Genomic DNA, 15,475 nt, shown 5'->3' with positions numbered 1-15,475 from the left:
CCACCCCTTGTTGTTTGCTATTGTTTAAACACTTAAAAATGATTTGCTGTTATTACTGGGGTGTTTTTTTTTTTAAAAATGACCAGTCCTCCGATAAATCCATTTATCTGACTTAGGCCAGGTCCATTTTCGGATAATCGGAGTTGTACTGTATATGTTTATGCAGCTAAAGCATTTCTGTTCGCTAACATTCTAAATATAAAGCTCAGCTTTCGATTAACATCTGCAGCTCTTCATGGCTTTGCAGGTGAACCCAAAGTCTCTATCTCCACTATTTCCCTTTTACTGTTTAGAAAGTAATTTGATCTGGACATATCACAGTGCAGGCCCTTCTGCCCACAATATTGTGCTGACCAATATTAATCAAATCTTTCCTTTGTCCACATCCCCTATTTTTCTTACATGCATGTGCCTATCTGGATTTTTTTAATGTCTCTATTGTGTCCACCCCAATCACTACCACTGGGAATGTATTCACGACACATACCATTCTGTTTGGGGGGTCGGGGGGGAAATGTTGCCCAATGTATGTTTCATTGTGCACCTTTTTGCCGTATTCTCCACATTTGTATTATGTCTGTTGTGGATGTGCGACTCTATCCCAGTTATTGATATAACAGTCATTAATTGAGATTCATTTCATTTTTCTGGACCCCTTACTTTGCAAATTTTGTTTAAAATGTTCCATCTTAACTATTTTTTCTGTTTATTTAAAAAAAAATATTTTCTTTATCCTCTTAATTAATCATCTTAGTCTCTCTTTCTCTGGGTTGTCACTATTTTCTGCTTACACTCCAGCCTCCCCCCCCCACCCTGGAAATAAGAACTGATAAAGCTGAAAATATTCAGTCTGTCTGGGAAAGTTCAGATGAAAGACCATTGACCTGAAATTTTAACCTGCATTTCTCCTATACAGTTGCATGATACAATGTGCATTTCTAGAGTTGTCAGACTTAACAAATATAGGTTATTTCTGTGCAGAATATTTTACTAATTCTGCGGTAGTCCGCCACATCAAATGTAATGAAAAGGGGAAGGAGGTTAAACCTTTTTATCACATAAAATTGACTGAGTTCAGAGAAGCAACCAGAAAGCTAAAATAGTTTAAAAATAGTTACAGGTCAGTGCTATCAATTGCCCTTTTCACACTGGCATCCCAGTAAATTGCCATTCCATGTCCCGGTTAAAGAAGCCGTTTTTGCTGTTCACACTGAGCCACTTTTAACCGGGACACCACCTGTTTTCTCATTGACCACAAGTCATTCCCGTGGATAGGAGAGTCTGCCTTTAACCAAAAACGTCCAATGTGACTTGTCCTTTTCACATTAGGTTAATTGGCACTGACGCTGGGGATGTGAGTAGGGGTCGGGGCCATCAATCCTCAGAGAGATTTGACACAGATGTGCTGATTGAATCACTTTCACACTGGACCCTTAAAACAATAAATTGGCCATCAATTCCTGGGACAAGGTACCAATATGAAAGGGGCTACAGTATCTGAAAGGGGAAAGAAAATGCAGCTGATATAGATCCTGGCTGGAATGAAAACAGGCCTGTATATTTTCATTTTTTTAATGAACTACTATATGATTGGTATTGGGTTATTCAAAGGTTTGAAACCCTTCCCATTGAAGATTATTCAGCTAACTGCCCATTTTGTGCCTGAAAGAAAACCCAAGAAGGGAATCATTCTCAGGTGTACTTATTCTAAAAACATACCACTTGAAATCAGCAACTGCAAATGTCAGTTTAGGTGTAAACATTGATCATTATTTATTGATGGTCCACAAATATTTTAGCCACCCAATTTGTCTTGCTGGTCAAATTTAGTTAAACATTTTTAATTTAAGTCTGGGTTAGTTCAATGGATTCAAGACCATTTTACTTCAACACCTGAAGTGACCATCCAGGAGGTCAGACATTTTTAATTTGCCACATTGATGAATGGTGATACAGTTTTCGTTTAGGAAGCTTACCGTATATGCTGGCACAAAGGAAGTCTCTGTGTAGGTCGACCCTGAATTTCCACCTAAAATGTACAGTAGGTGTTGAGCAATATCCTTTATATAAGACGACCCCCTCCCCCCCCCCCCCAAATCTGGCACTTACAACTGAGCAGTGGTTGCTGTTAAAAGCAAATCACAAAATGTTGATACCAAATTACCTGGTAAAGGTAAAATAAACCAATATTTTAAAATAAACCGCTATTGGCTCCTGTAATAGGCCATTTAAAGCCTGCATAGAGCTGACGACAGTCAGACCAACAGGGCATGTGCAAGATTACATCAGAGCCAGCCAGATGGCAGCGGTGTTGAGACTTCGCTGTCAAGGTTCGGAGACCCAACGTACAAGATAACCCTGATTTTAAGGTGTCACTTTTAAGTTTCGGATCATCCTATACACCGGCATATAGGAACATAGGAAGTAGGAACAGGAGTAGGCCCAAAAATGGCCCATCGAGCCTGCTCCGCCATTCAATACGATCATGGCTGATCGTATACAATATAAATGTTTGTAACTGAATTTTAAAATAATTTTCCTACATTTGGTGTAGTGAATGATGAAATTGATTGTATTATACAGGGAAAGTGATATTTATTACATACGAAGAGTGGGACAAACGAATACAAGAGAACTTTGAAAAGCACTTCTTTGTTTCTGGGGACCCTAACGATCCCAATGAAAAATTTCCCAACCTTGTCCACAAAGGAAATATTTATAAAGACAGTTTTGGAGCTTGCAGCCCATGGTGTGATTATCAACTGAGGCCAAACTTCCCTGTAGCTATGGTAGTGGTAAGTGATCACATCTGTCTGAATAAATGTTTGTTGCTTTTATTCCACCTTTTTAAAGGCATTATGAGGAAATAAGCACCAGTATAAATATTTTTGAATGAGGTTATTTAATTTCTAAGCTTGGTGACATGTCATCTGTAAAAGTCTTTCATTGTTCACCTTGGTAAGGCTAAAACTAAATGAATGAGAATTTAAAATTGTAATATCACCTCTGCGATTCCAAGAAGTGTTGCACTTGTGCCCTTGCCACCATTCGGGGCCCTAAACAGTCCTTCAAAGTAAAACAACACTTGTGAATCTGTGGGGGTCATCTGCATCTGGTGCTTCCGATGTGGTCTCTTCTACATCAGAGAGACTGGATGCAGACTGTGTGATCACTTCATTGTGCACCTTCACTCTGTCTGCTGCAACAGCAGCGATCTCCCAGTGGTGGAAATCCATTTTGATTCCCTCCCCCATTCCCATGCCAACCTGTCTGTCCACTGTCTGATTGAGACCACCCGCAGATCGGAGGAATAACAATTTATATTCAGTCTGAACACCCTCCCACCAAATACCATGAACGACAATCTCATTTTTTCTATTAGCACCCCCCACCCCATCTCTTCCTTTCCCTTTTCCTCTGTCTCCTCTAGCTCTGCATTCACTGAGCCACCCCCACCCCCTCTATCAATTAATTATCACCTTTCCTCTCTTGTCCTATCTATTGTAGTGATAGAGTGCTAGTGACCCTCCTGACCACTAGATGGAGCTGTAAACTAGTTTGTGGCAGCTTCAGTTGGATCCAAGATAGATTCCTCCACACGGTCATGAATGAGTCCTATAACTGATAAAGTATAGTTGTTTTAAAAGAACCCAATTTTCTTTATTACAATAAAATAAGTATCCCATAGTACTAAGAGTGTGTATCAGTCAATATCAGCAGAGATATGGAGAGTATAAAGACTCCTGATGCTGTCAATCATGACTGGAGGTTGTTCAAACAAAAATTTGTGCTGTATTTGCTAACTATTGGGCTCGATGGCAAACATGATGCATGGAAGATTGTACTGCTACTTACTATTGCGGACCTCAATCACTAGAGGTTTTCAAGATGTTTGTTTTTGTCGAGGCAGAAGTCCAGGGCAAGTTCAACAAGGTTATTGATATGTTTGTGAACACTGTTCATCAAAGAAAAATGAAACGTTCCAGCAGTACTTTTTTGCTCGCACACACAGCTGCAGGAGGAGAGTTTTGATTCCTTTTTTAATGGATTTGAAATTAAAAGCAAGAACATGCAATTTTGGATTGCTGCAAGATTCCATGATCCATGATCAAATTGTATTTGGGATTATTGATAAGAAAGTCAGAGGTTGCTGCAAGAGACAGAGTTTACCTTGGCTGGAGCTGTGATGATATGCCACGCCAGTGAAATAGCTCTGCAGCTCATGGGGAAAAAGAAAAGTTAAATGGGAATGTGAAAAAGCTAGTGAAAACAAAGGCATAGGTGTAGCCACAAACAAAAAAAAAAACACTTGAGATTTAGGAAACAACAAACGGATGGAGAGACAATGTTGTGGCACTCAAAATACACCTAAACAATGCCCAGCTTATGGAAAAGACTTTAATATGTGCAAAGGGCAGAACCATTTTGCAAAGCGATGGTTTTCCAAAGAGAAACAAAACAAAAGAAGGACTTGGGAGTGCTTGTGCATGAATAGCAGAAAAGTTGGGTTGCAGGTACAACAGGTTATTAAGAAAGCAAATGGAATTTTGACCTTCATTGCTCGAGGGATTGAATTCAAGAACAGGGAGGTCATGCCCCAACTATACAAGGTTCTGGTGAGGCTGCGCCTGGAGTACCGTGTACAGTTCTGGTCTCCATACTTGAGGAAGGATATACTGGCCTTGGAGGCAGTCCAGAGAAAGTTCTCCAGGTTGATCTCAGAGATGAGGGGGTTGACCTACGAGGAGAGGCTAAATAGCCTGGGATTATATTCACACAAATTCAGAAGAATGAGAGGAGATCTTATAGAAACATAAAATTATAAAAGGGAGTTTACATAGTTAAACAATTGCTCAAGAAAGCACTAGACAGTGGCTCAGATCCGTATCTAGCTCTGTTGAGTTACAGAAGCTCAACATGTCACCTGCTGAGCTTCTGATGGAATGAGGACTACAAACCACACTTCCCTACTCTGCAAACCCAAAAAAGAATAGAGATGTCAAATGGAAGCAAAAGCGTCTGCAATGGAGACAAAAAGCAAACTTATGACAAGTCAGCAGGAAGCTTCGGGCCACTGGCACAACATGATACAGTGAGATTCAGAGATTGCAACACTTGGGACAAAAAGGCTATTGTTCTGGAGGAAGTTTGTCCAAGATCCAACACTGTCAGAACAGAGGATGGTCAAATACTGGGGAGGAATCGAAAGAGCCTGCTGAAAATGCAAGAGACACTGCAGGAACAGACAAATGCAGAATATCCAGCCTGCACAGCAACAGAGGAAACCCAACCAGTGCTCGACAGTAGTGGACCAGCAAAGCTGACACAAGCAACCTGTTAAGATGATCCACATGTGTTATCAAAGCACCTGATGGACTGAATCTCTAAAAGAAAGTGACTTAAAATGTTTGTGCTGCTGATGTTGTTTGTTTGCGTTGACATTTAAATGAATACTATACTAGTTTTTGATGTTGTTAGATTAAACATCTCAAGGAAAGGGGATGTAATGACCACTCGAGGGAGTCAGAGACTAGATTATGGCAGCTTCAGTTGGATTCAAGATGGATGCCTCCACACACTCATGAATGAGTTAAAGTATAGTTATTTTAAAGGAACCAAAATTTCTTTTTTACAATAAAAGAAACATCACATCTATGTCCAGTTATGACCTTCTGCATGTTGTTGGACTGTGCTCCTCCCTTTCTTCCCTTTTTATTCAGGTACCTGCCTGCTTTTTACTCCGGCCCGAAACAATGGTTATATATCTTTACCTCCTATGTGGCCCGAATTCCTCCAGCATTTTTTTTTTAAACTAGCTTTAATATGACAACCATTATTTCCTACTTTCAGGCCCCTGAACTTTTTACACCACAAAAAGCATGGAAAGCTCTAAAAGTTGTCGAAGAGAAGCTGCTTGGGCCCCTAGGATTGAAAACCTTGGACCCTGAGTAAGTTAATTATTTTTCAAAAAGAAATGTATTTTGCAATTCCAAGGTTTTAAAATGAACTTCTCTTTGTAAGCATGTCATTGATCCTCATTTTCTGTGGTTAGTATCAAATGTTCTGACAATAAGAATGTACTTATTTATCTATTTTGTTTAGTGACCAGGTTTACTGTGGCGTGTATGACAACTCATTGGACAGTGACAACTTCAACATTGCTAAGGGCTATAATTACCATCAAGGGCCGGTAATTATTTTTACTATATTTAATCTTTCGGCTGCAGCACCTACTTCATATCATGTCCTGAAAGATGTGTTATTTTCATTTCTTTTTCTTAGGAATGGGTGTGGCCTATAGGATATTTCCTTCGTGCCAAGTTGTACTTTTCAAAATTAATGGAAGAGAAATTGTATGAAGACACCATATATTTAGTGAAGCATGTTCTTTCTTACCATTATGATCACTTGTCAAAGTAAGAGAAATTGGCTGCAACTTTTCTTTATGAACTTTTCTCTAATGCCCAGCTTTGCATTGAATTATTGCATCGAAGTTATTTTAATTTTTTTTTAAATTGGTACTTACTCAAGTTATTTTATGTTATGAATTTTGCACCATTTCACTCTCGTTTGAGTGAATGATTTGCTGTTTAGTTAAAGCAGTAATAATCAAATGCATAAATCAGCTAGTGATAAGTGTTTAAAAAAAGAAATATAGGCTGCGAAGGGATCCATCAGAAAGTTTAGGTCTTAATGAAAATAAAACTTATTTTAATTTGTATCTGAGAAGTACTCCAGTAATATTTAAGTAGTTTCCCAAGTCGGGTTGTAAGCATCTCAGAACCCCATTCATAACTGGGTAACAATCTTGCAGGATTTTACCAGTACTTCTGCACTCTTGTACTGTCTTGTCATACTATGTATAAGATGTCCAATTAGTCCACTCACAAAACAACATCTATCGTTGCATCTTTGCGACATGTGACAATGAATGAATGAAATTACCTTTTAAGTTAACACTAAGATTGTATTTTTAAAATTTTTGCCTTTAACTGTGATTAAATCTCTCAAATGAATAAACATAGAATCTCAGATTTTGGCAGTTACCAAGTAAAACTAATTGCATTCCTTTTACTTACTACATGTATTTTTTTAAATTTTATAGGTCTCCCTGGAAAGGTCTTCCAGAACTTACAAATGAAAATGGAGGGTACTGTCCATTTAGTTGTGAAACACAGGCTTGGTCAATAGCTACTGTTCTAGAAGTTCTGTATGAGCTTTGAAGTGTTTTCCTGTTGCCAACTGCAGTACGGTATAGTCAACTGAAGGTGGTCCTTTTGTGTCTCTCCAAAGTATTAAATACCACTTGCCATTTAGTTGTATGTTTTTTATTTTGTGATACAATTAAAAATAGTGTGACATTTCTTGAACAGAACAAAGTTGTGACCTTGTATGTGATATGTAATTGTATGTCCTTGAGGTATGATAATTAATGCAAAAGGAGCTTTTCAAGTTAACAATGCGGTTGTGATATTGACCATTATAATCTTGCCTGGCTGTTAGCAGCATTGCATTAATTTAAACTTGCTATAAAATTGCTTCCCCAATTGTGTGCAATAGAATTTAGGTACTTAAGTTGGAACATTTTGTGATTAAATTGGATGCAATGTGTTTAAGCCTCATTGGAGCTGCCCCCATTAATGTTCAGTAGGCCAAGATGCAAATAACCTGAATTAATATGATACTGATAGAGTAGAAAATTATAAAGCACTTTCAAAATTAGTGTAGCAACAGTGAGAGAAACCATATCTTATACAAATGTGCACCATCTTAATTTGTACCCAATGGAATGAAAACTCTTCATTATCTGCATGAAATTTGCACATTTAAAATGGAACTATGTGAAAAATATTTGTGTTTAATGGAAATTCTTGATGATGCAATTAGTCTGAACTTCACTGATATTAAGATTGCCATAGAGTGCATATATACAGGTCAAGTACCCCTTATCCGAAGTGCAGAATGCTCCAAATCCAAAACTTTTTGAGCGCTAACGCGACGCCACAAATGGGCGTCATGTTTGTTACCAACCTTTGTTACCAACCATTGTCACTTTGTTTTTGCCATTCAGCAGAATTTCTGGTATTTGGTGCTGCATTTATCTTTTTTGGTAAGCAGAGATAAAGGTTTTTTTTTTAATAGGCACAAAGCATTATTCACATTATATACCAAAATCTGAAAAAAATCCAAAAATGGAAACCATTCTGGTCCCTTGCATTTTGGATAAGTGGTACTCGACCTGTATAATTGTGAAATATGCATGTATTTTTATATCTTGGTAGGGAAACAATTAAGGCACACATTAATGTCTGATCACTTTTAGAAAGCCAGGTTGTAGACTTTCCATCAAGTTTTAGTTTTGTTGTAAACATTTACAATGCTCCAGATGTTCTTGTCATATTCAAGAATTTATCATTTCAATGCATTAAAAACAGGTTATTAAATTATTTAAGTAATGAACTGGGCAATGGAGGATAAATAAGTTGATTTGAGATATTTGATTTTGTCCTCCAGTCAACTTTTGTAACTTCATTCCTTAGCATAATATTCAGCATTAATTTTTCAATTAATCTTTCTAAAAATTGAAGAAACTTGATGCATTTATTTTAAAATATAAAAATTTAAATTTTAAAATTTAATATTTGTTGTAAACATTTGCAATACTCCAGATGTTCTTGTAAAATCCAAGAATTTTAAATTTTAACATTTTAAATCTAGCAATTTCTACATCAGTTTTGTTTTGCAAAGATGGATAGCTACAAATTAAACAGACAAATGTTTCTGAATTAAATCACTCGTTGCTCATTGTATTTGTGTGATTTGTCATAAATATGAAGTCCTTCATTATGTTTGTAAATGAGAGCTTCATGTATTGCATTTTTGGTTTTAAAATATCCAACCAGACTTTACTCTTCTCATTAATGATCTTAATGTTAATTTTTTTGGATAATGCTGTTACCAGGGCATTAAATAGTCAAGGAGTCCAGGTACAACAATCACTCTCTGCATAGAGATGATTATGTTTCTTCCTTTCTTCACTCTTTCTCACTTGCTCGCTCTCTCTCTCGCTCACTCTCTCTCTACTTCAGTTATGTTTTGAGTGGAATTTGGATTAGTTTGAATGCAGCAAAGATTGAAAACTATTTTTCCACAGTAATTCCATGTTTGATAAACAAACAGTGAATCCAACCAACTTTTAAGCAAGGCAGGTGTCATCCCCTGTGCAATGTGATTACTCAGGGATGCTGCCTGCTATCCCTGATAACAGCAGAAAGGATATCCAGCTGCAGCTTCTGACAGACCCCATGGAATTCATGGGAACATCCGTGATGCTAAGAATGTTGCAGATAATGTGTTTAGTGATTTAGTCACATTGCAGTTGAAGGACCTTTGAGAAGATAGGGAATGGATTGCCAACAGGCATATCAGTGGCAGGAAGGTAGTGCAGAAGTCCCCTGAAATGATCTCCTCCAAAGCAGACTGTTTTGGATACTGTTGGGGAAGGTGTAATGGCACCGCTGCAGAAGAGTGGCAGAGATAAAGTGGTAGGGGATTCAGTGGTAAGGAGAGTAGACTGGAGCTTCTGGCTATAAACTGGATTCCCTGTTACCTCACTCGGTACCAAGGGTCAGGGACGTCTCAGCTGCTGCAGGGTATTCTGAAACTGGCGGGTGAGTATAGTTGTCATGGAGTACAATATAGGGAAAATAGCGTGATGAAATCAACGTTGAATCTAGGGAGCGAGAAGATAAAGAGTACGACCTCAAAGATGGTCATTCCTGTACCATGTGCTAGGCAGGGTAGGATTAGCTGAATGGTTTGGGTGAATAAGTTGTGTGAACATTGGTGCAGGCAGATTTCTGGAAAATTGGAACCGGTTCTGGAGGAGGTGGAACAATTCTGGGGAAAAAAAAAAGTCATGGGTCTACATCTGTGCAGGACTACAATTGTTTGTGCTGTTGGGGAAAGTTTACTCGTGTGGCAGGAGGATAGGAATCCATGCAGAAAGACAGGGAAGTGATTAGGAGACCCAAATAAATAAAAAAATTTTCACAATGTATTTTGTTTTCTTCAGGGGGTACAGTTAGCGAGCCAGTTAGTGCAGTGCTGTTATTGCACCAGCGTCCGGGGTTCGAATCTGGCACTCTTTGTAAGGAGTTTGTACATTTCCCCCCCACCCTGTCTCCCTGTAGGTTTCCTCTGGGTGTTCTGATTTCCTCCCACCCTTCCAAAACAAACCCAGTCTAGTTAAAAAAAAATGTATTTATCTGTCTGGGCACACCCATTGACTGACTGTACCTGTGACTCCTCCCACAGGCTCCTGAATAAAGGTGACTGTCCCTCAGCCCCTTCTCAGTTCGGGACTGTTGACCAGCAGGGATGTGCCTTCAGTCTTTTGCAAATAAAAGCCTATCTATTTTGTTCAACTTCAGTCTTCTGAGTCATTGATGGTGCATCAATTTTATTTGCAATAGTTTTGACAATGGAGCAGATCTGGAAGCTAGACAGGCTGGAAATCAAGCCTCAATCGCATGAGGCATCTACCAACTTTGAAATCTGGCCAAGCTGTTTCCAATTGTTCCTGCAGGCCCGACCTGACCACGGCCGCTGTACTCCATGAGTACCTGAAGTGCTACTTCTGCGGCCTGGGCAAGCACTTGAGGGAACGCTGCCCAGTGAGAAACACAGTCTTCTCCAGCTGCGGGAAGAAAGGGCACTATGCAAAGGTGTGCAGATCAAAACCACCCCTCCCTAGCAGTGGCGCATGCGGGCTGCGGGGTCCACCACCTTGGACACTGCCATCTCTGAGAATTAGAAGCGCCACGTGTGAGTCGTGGTGCCTGCCATCTTGGGCGCCATCTCCAAGATGGGCGCCGCGTGTGTGCTACCATCTCTTGACTCAGCAGTCATACTCTGATGCAGCGACAAACAGTGATCTGACACTGGCTTTCATCACACTCAACCAGGGCAGCCCTCATCAACTGGCCAGATTCTTGATGGACATTCAGGTAACAGCCACATGACCGCCAGTTCAATAGTGGGAGCATGGAGAGCTTCATCCACCCTGACGTGCAGAACTACCCCCTCGTTGGAAGGCTAGTAAGCCAAGAAAGTCTCCTTAGCCTCAATGTCACATACGGTGGAGGTCCACAATTACTGTGTGGTGATTCTAACTGTGCAGGGCACCGACTATTAAAAACTTTAAACTTCTGGTGATGCCACAGCTCTACACTGCCATACTACTGGGACTGGATTTTCAATTTTACCTTAAAAGCATGATGATGGAGTGCGATGTACCTCACTCTCTGTAACCAGCTGTTTTTAAATCACCCACTGTACTCCAACAACCCTTCAGCCCCTTCCCCCACCGCACAGCCAACAATCTGATCACCCATCATCCACGACCTGCAAAAACTCCACCATCGAAATCATCCATCGTTGTTTGCCAACCTTAACCCTAATTGTAAACCTGTTGCCACTAAAAGTAGGCAGTACAGTCCTGGGGATAGGGCCTTCATTAGGGCAGAAGTCCAGCGACTCCCCAACCAGGGAATCATTGAGGCTGGCACTGTCCTTGGAGAACACAAGTAATGTGTAGAGCTCGTCGAAAGAACCAAAGACTTGTTGATCCAAACCAAGGCTTTTATTAGCAAAAGACAGGAGCTCTTCACAGGTGGCCGACCAGTCCGGAATGATACGACCTGGCTAGGGACACAACCCTTTAAGGCCCAGACAGTAGGCGTGGCTAAGCTCTCAGCCAATCGCTGTAAGCGCAGTCATTACACTCTAACTATCTACATTGGTGATAGGTCTGTATTATCACATTCACCCTTTCTTGGAGAACTGACCCTGGGGTGGAAGGGGTGAAGAGGGAGAAGGAAAGGAAAAAAAATGAGGGAGAGAATGAATGGAAGGGGTAGGTTAAGGACTGTAGCGGTCAGGGGGTCTGACCATCCGGCGTGACAGCCGTGGTGCCAGGATTGGGGTCGCTGCAGCGGTGTCGCCAGCAGGCTCGTCGGGTGCGACCGCTCCTTCGCTCAATTCCCCAGCCGTGATGTCGACAGGGTGACCCGGGTCGATGGGGTGCTGTTGGTCCTTCTGTTCCGGCACGGGGCTTGGGGAATAAGGAGTTGGGGAAGGTTGGGTTGGGGGGGGGTTGCTGGGCCTACCGCGTCCTGAGCTAGGTCCCGCACCGAAACGGTCTCCTCCCGCGTGTCTGGGAACTCAACATAGGCGTAATGCGGGTTCGCGTGGAGTAGGGTCACTCGGTCGACCAAGGGGTCGTTCTTTGAGTGCCGGACGTGGCTTCGCAAAAGGACGGGGCCAGGGACGGTGAGCCATGCCGGTACAGTGGTTCCTGATTCGGATTTCCTTGGGAAAAGGAACATCCTTTCGTGGGGGGTGGCATTTGTTGCACTACATAGGAGGGAGCGGATGGAGTGTAAGGCACTAGTGAGAACCTCCTGCCAGTGAGAGGTGGTGAGACCTTTAGACCGGAGAGCCAGTGTAACCGCTCTCCAGATGGTGGCATTCTCCCTCTCGACCTGGCCGTTACCGCGTGGGTTGTAGCTAGTCGTCCTGCTTGAAGCGATGCCACACTCCAGAAGGTACTGTTACAGTTCTGCGCTCATGAATGAGGACCCCCTATCACTGTGGATGGAATTGGGGTACCCGAAAATGGCGAAGATACTGTGAAGGGCCTGTCTCACTGAGGTGACGGTGGTATCTGGGCAGGGCACAGCGAACGGGAAGCGGGAGTACTCGTTGATGGCCGTAAGGATGTAGTTATCACGGTTGGTTGACGGTAGGGGCCCATTAAAGTCTACGCTAATACGCTCGAAGGGGCGTGTGGCTTTTTTTTAAACTTTATTTAAGATTTTATAACATGAATAACATATAGGATTACATTTTAAAAAATTAAGAATAAAATAATAAAATTACAATACAATATCAGTAATCTAAATAAACTATACCCTTCCCAATAATTATTACACATTAATAACCCAACTCAAATTAGTCCAACCCCCCCTTTCCCCCCAAAATAAAGAGTGAAGAATTAATAAAGTTAATATATGAGAAAAAAAACCCACTTACAAAAAAAACAAAAACATAACCGATTAAAATACTAACAAAAAGAAAAGTAATTAATACTAAGATATCAGACTTAAAAACACATATTTAAATCAAACTTAAATGCATATATTTAACAAATGGAGTTAAGATGAAACATATATTTAACTCAAACTTAATATAAAAAAATTAGTAGTTAGTAACATTATCTATCAAAAATTCTTAAACAATAATCAATTCTTAAAAAAAAATTATAGCATGAAAAAAAGATGAAAAAAAAACTCTATAGAGATAAACCTTCACCAAATATCAACTAACTTCACATCTATCATCATATTAGTCACATAAACCACGATCTTAAAACAAAATTCAAACCTCATTAAGAATTGTACAATTCAATTTTAGTACTCTTCCACCATTTTTCCCTTTTACTCTTGAATAGTTATCCAATAAAAGCTCCAATACCACATTTAAATATCCCCAATCATTACGTTAAAATTCAGATATCCAAATAATAAAAACACATCTACAACGAAATCTATATCTTCAACAAATGGAGCATAAACTGCAAACAAAATTCAAGCCTCACTAAGAATTGTACAATTCAATTTATAACTTTCACCATTATTCCCTTCGTTCTATAACTAAAATTACAAAATAATATACACCAGAATTACCACTCCTTTCACCTTAAAGTTGAAGAAAAAATATAAAAAAAACTTATCCATCCCACTCACATTTAAATTTCAGATATTCCTTATCTACTGAATAAACTTTACAAAAAAAACCACATCAATTTTTAGTTTTTTAAACAATCAAATACTTTCTTGTGCTTTTTTTTTAATAGTTAAACAAAAAAAACCCTTCACTCTTTAATCTAATAATACAAATAAAAGGGAAAAAAACGAGTAGAAGGTTAAAAATACCCCCTCCCGTCTAAACCGTGCAATGCGGTAACTCCCCAAAAAAATGGGTGTGAGATAACTCACACGTAGCAGATGACTTTTAGGAAATAATGCCTATCCAGTTCTCTGCCCCAACTCTCACTTCATCTTAAACTAACATCATCATTATTTAATATCCCTTTTTTAAAAAAAAAACATTAGAAAAAAAAAGAACAACTCTTCTTTTAATCAGCTCCACTGCCGAGTCACCATTACAACCATTCCTTCTTGGAGCACGGCTCTTCCATCTCTTGTCTCCTTGGAGATCGCGGCGGACTATGTCTCTGTTGAAACTGAGCAAATGCTATAGCTTCCTTTGGAGAATCAAAGAACTTTGGTTGGCAACCATCTTGAAAAACCTTCAAAACAGCTGGATATCTAAAGGTTGCCTTGTAACCTTTCTTTCACAACAACTCTTTAGCAGGATTGAATTCCCGTTGTTGGAACATTACTTCTTGACTCAAATGCGCATAGAAGAAAACTCAATTATTTTGAATCATCAAGGGTGATTTTCTCTGTTGTGCATTTCTAATAGCCACTCGTAAAATTATTTCTCTGTCATAATAATTCAAGCAACGAACCAAAACAGGTCTTGGACTTTGACCTGAAATAGGTCTTCTACGCAAGGCTCTGTGAGCACGATCCAGTATTATACCTTCCGGGAAATGTTCTTGACCCAACACCTGCGGAATCCATTCAGTAAAAAATTTTCTTGGGTCTGGTCCCTCCATACCTTCCGGCAAACCAGTAATCTTTATATTGTTCCGTCTGGATTGGTTTTCCAAATAATCAATCTTTTTCACCAAATTTTTATTTTGAGTTTGTAAGTCTTTGACCATTTTGGTCACATCAAAAACTTGATCCCGTATTTCGTCTATATCTTCTTCACACAAATTAAATTTATCTCTCACTTCAAGCTTAAAAGCTACAAACTCAGCCATCTGTTGAGAATGTATTTTTACCAAAGTATTAAACCTAGTACCAAGTTCAGTCATAATCTTGAATAATCCCTGCATTGTATAAGATAATTTAGATTCAAGATTCACAAAAGTCTTTTCAATTGGAAGAGATTTTGGCTCAACAGATTCCTGCTTCTTCTCCAAAGGATCTTCTATTCCTTCCTTCATTCTGGTTCCCTTCCTTGTAGTATTCTTTGGCTTGGCTTCGCGGACGAAGATTTATGGAGGGGGTAAAAAGTCCACGTCAGCTGCAGGCTCGTTTGTGGCTGACCAGTCCGATGCGGGACAGGCAGACACGATTGCAGCGGTTGCAAGGGAAAATTGGTTGGTTGGGGTTGGGTGTTGGGTTTTTCCTCCTTTGCCTTTTGTCAGTGAGGTGGGCTCTGCGGTCTTCTTCAAAGGAGGCTGCTGCCCGCCAAACTGTGAGGCGCCAAGATGCACGGTTTGAGGCGTTATCAGCCCACTGGCGGTGGTCAATGTGGCAGGCACCAAGAGATTTCT

General features: G+C 40.0%; 1 protein-coding gene across 1 annotated transcript in view; it reads left to right on the top strand.

Moving 5' to 3' along the window:
- The window catches only part of LOC138765335 (glycogen debranching enzyme-like), a 79,833-nt gene extending 72,517 nt beyond the window's left edge, over nt 1-7,316 (top strand). Inside the window, 5 exon segments of the mRNA XM_069942377.1 lie at nt 2,584-2,795; nt 5,851-5,948; nt 6,103-6,190; nt 6,283-6,416; nt 7,106-7,316. Coding sequence (XP_069798478.1) covers nt 2,584-2,795; nt 5,851-5,948; nt 6,103-6,190; nt 6,283-6,416; nt 7,106-7,223 — 650 coding nt within the window. The 3' untranslated portion in view covers nt 7,224-7,316.
- Nucleotides 7,317-15,475: the final 8,159 nt, after the last annotated feature.

The sequence above is a fragment of the Narcine bancroftii genome, chromosome 5 (genome assembly GCF_036971445.1).
Source record: "Narcine bancroftii isolate sNarBan1 chromosome 5, sNarBan1.hap1, whole genome shotgun sequence".
Classification (NCBI taxonomy): Eukaryota; Metazoa; Chordata; class Chondrichthyes; order Torpediniformes; family Narcinidae; genus Narcine; species Narcine bancroftii.
Note: the sequence above shows the minus strand (reverse complement) of the source record. Positions and strands in the feature narration are given on the sequence as shown.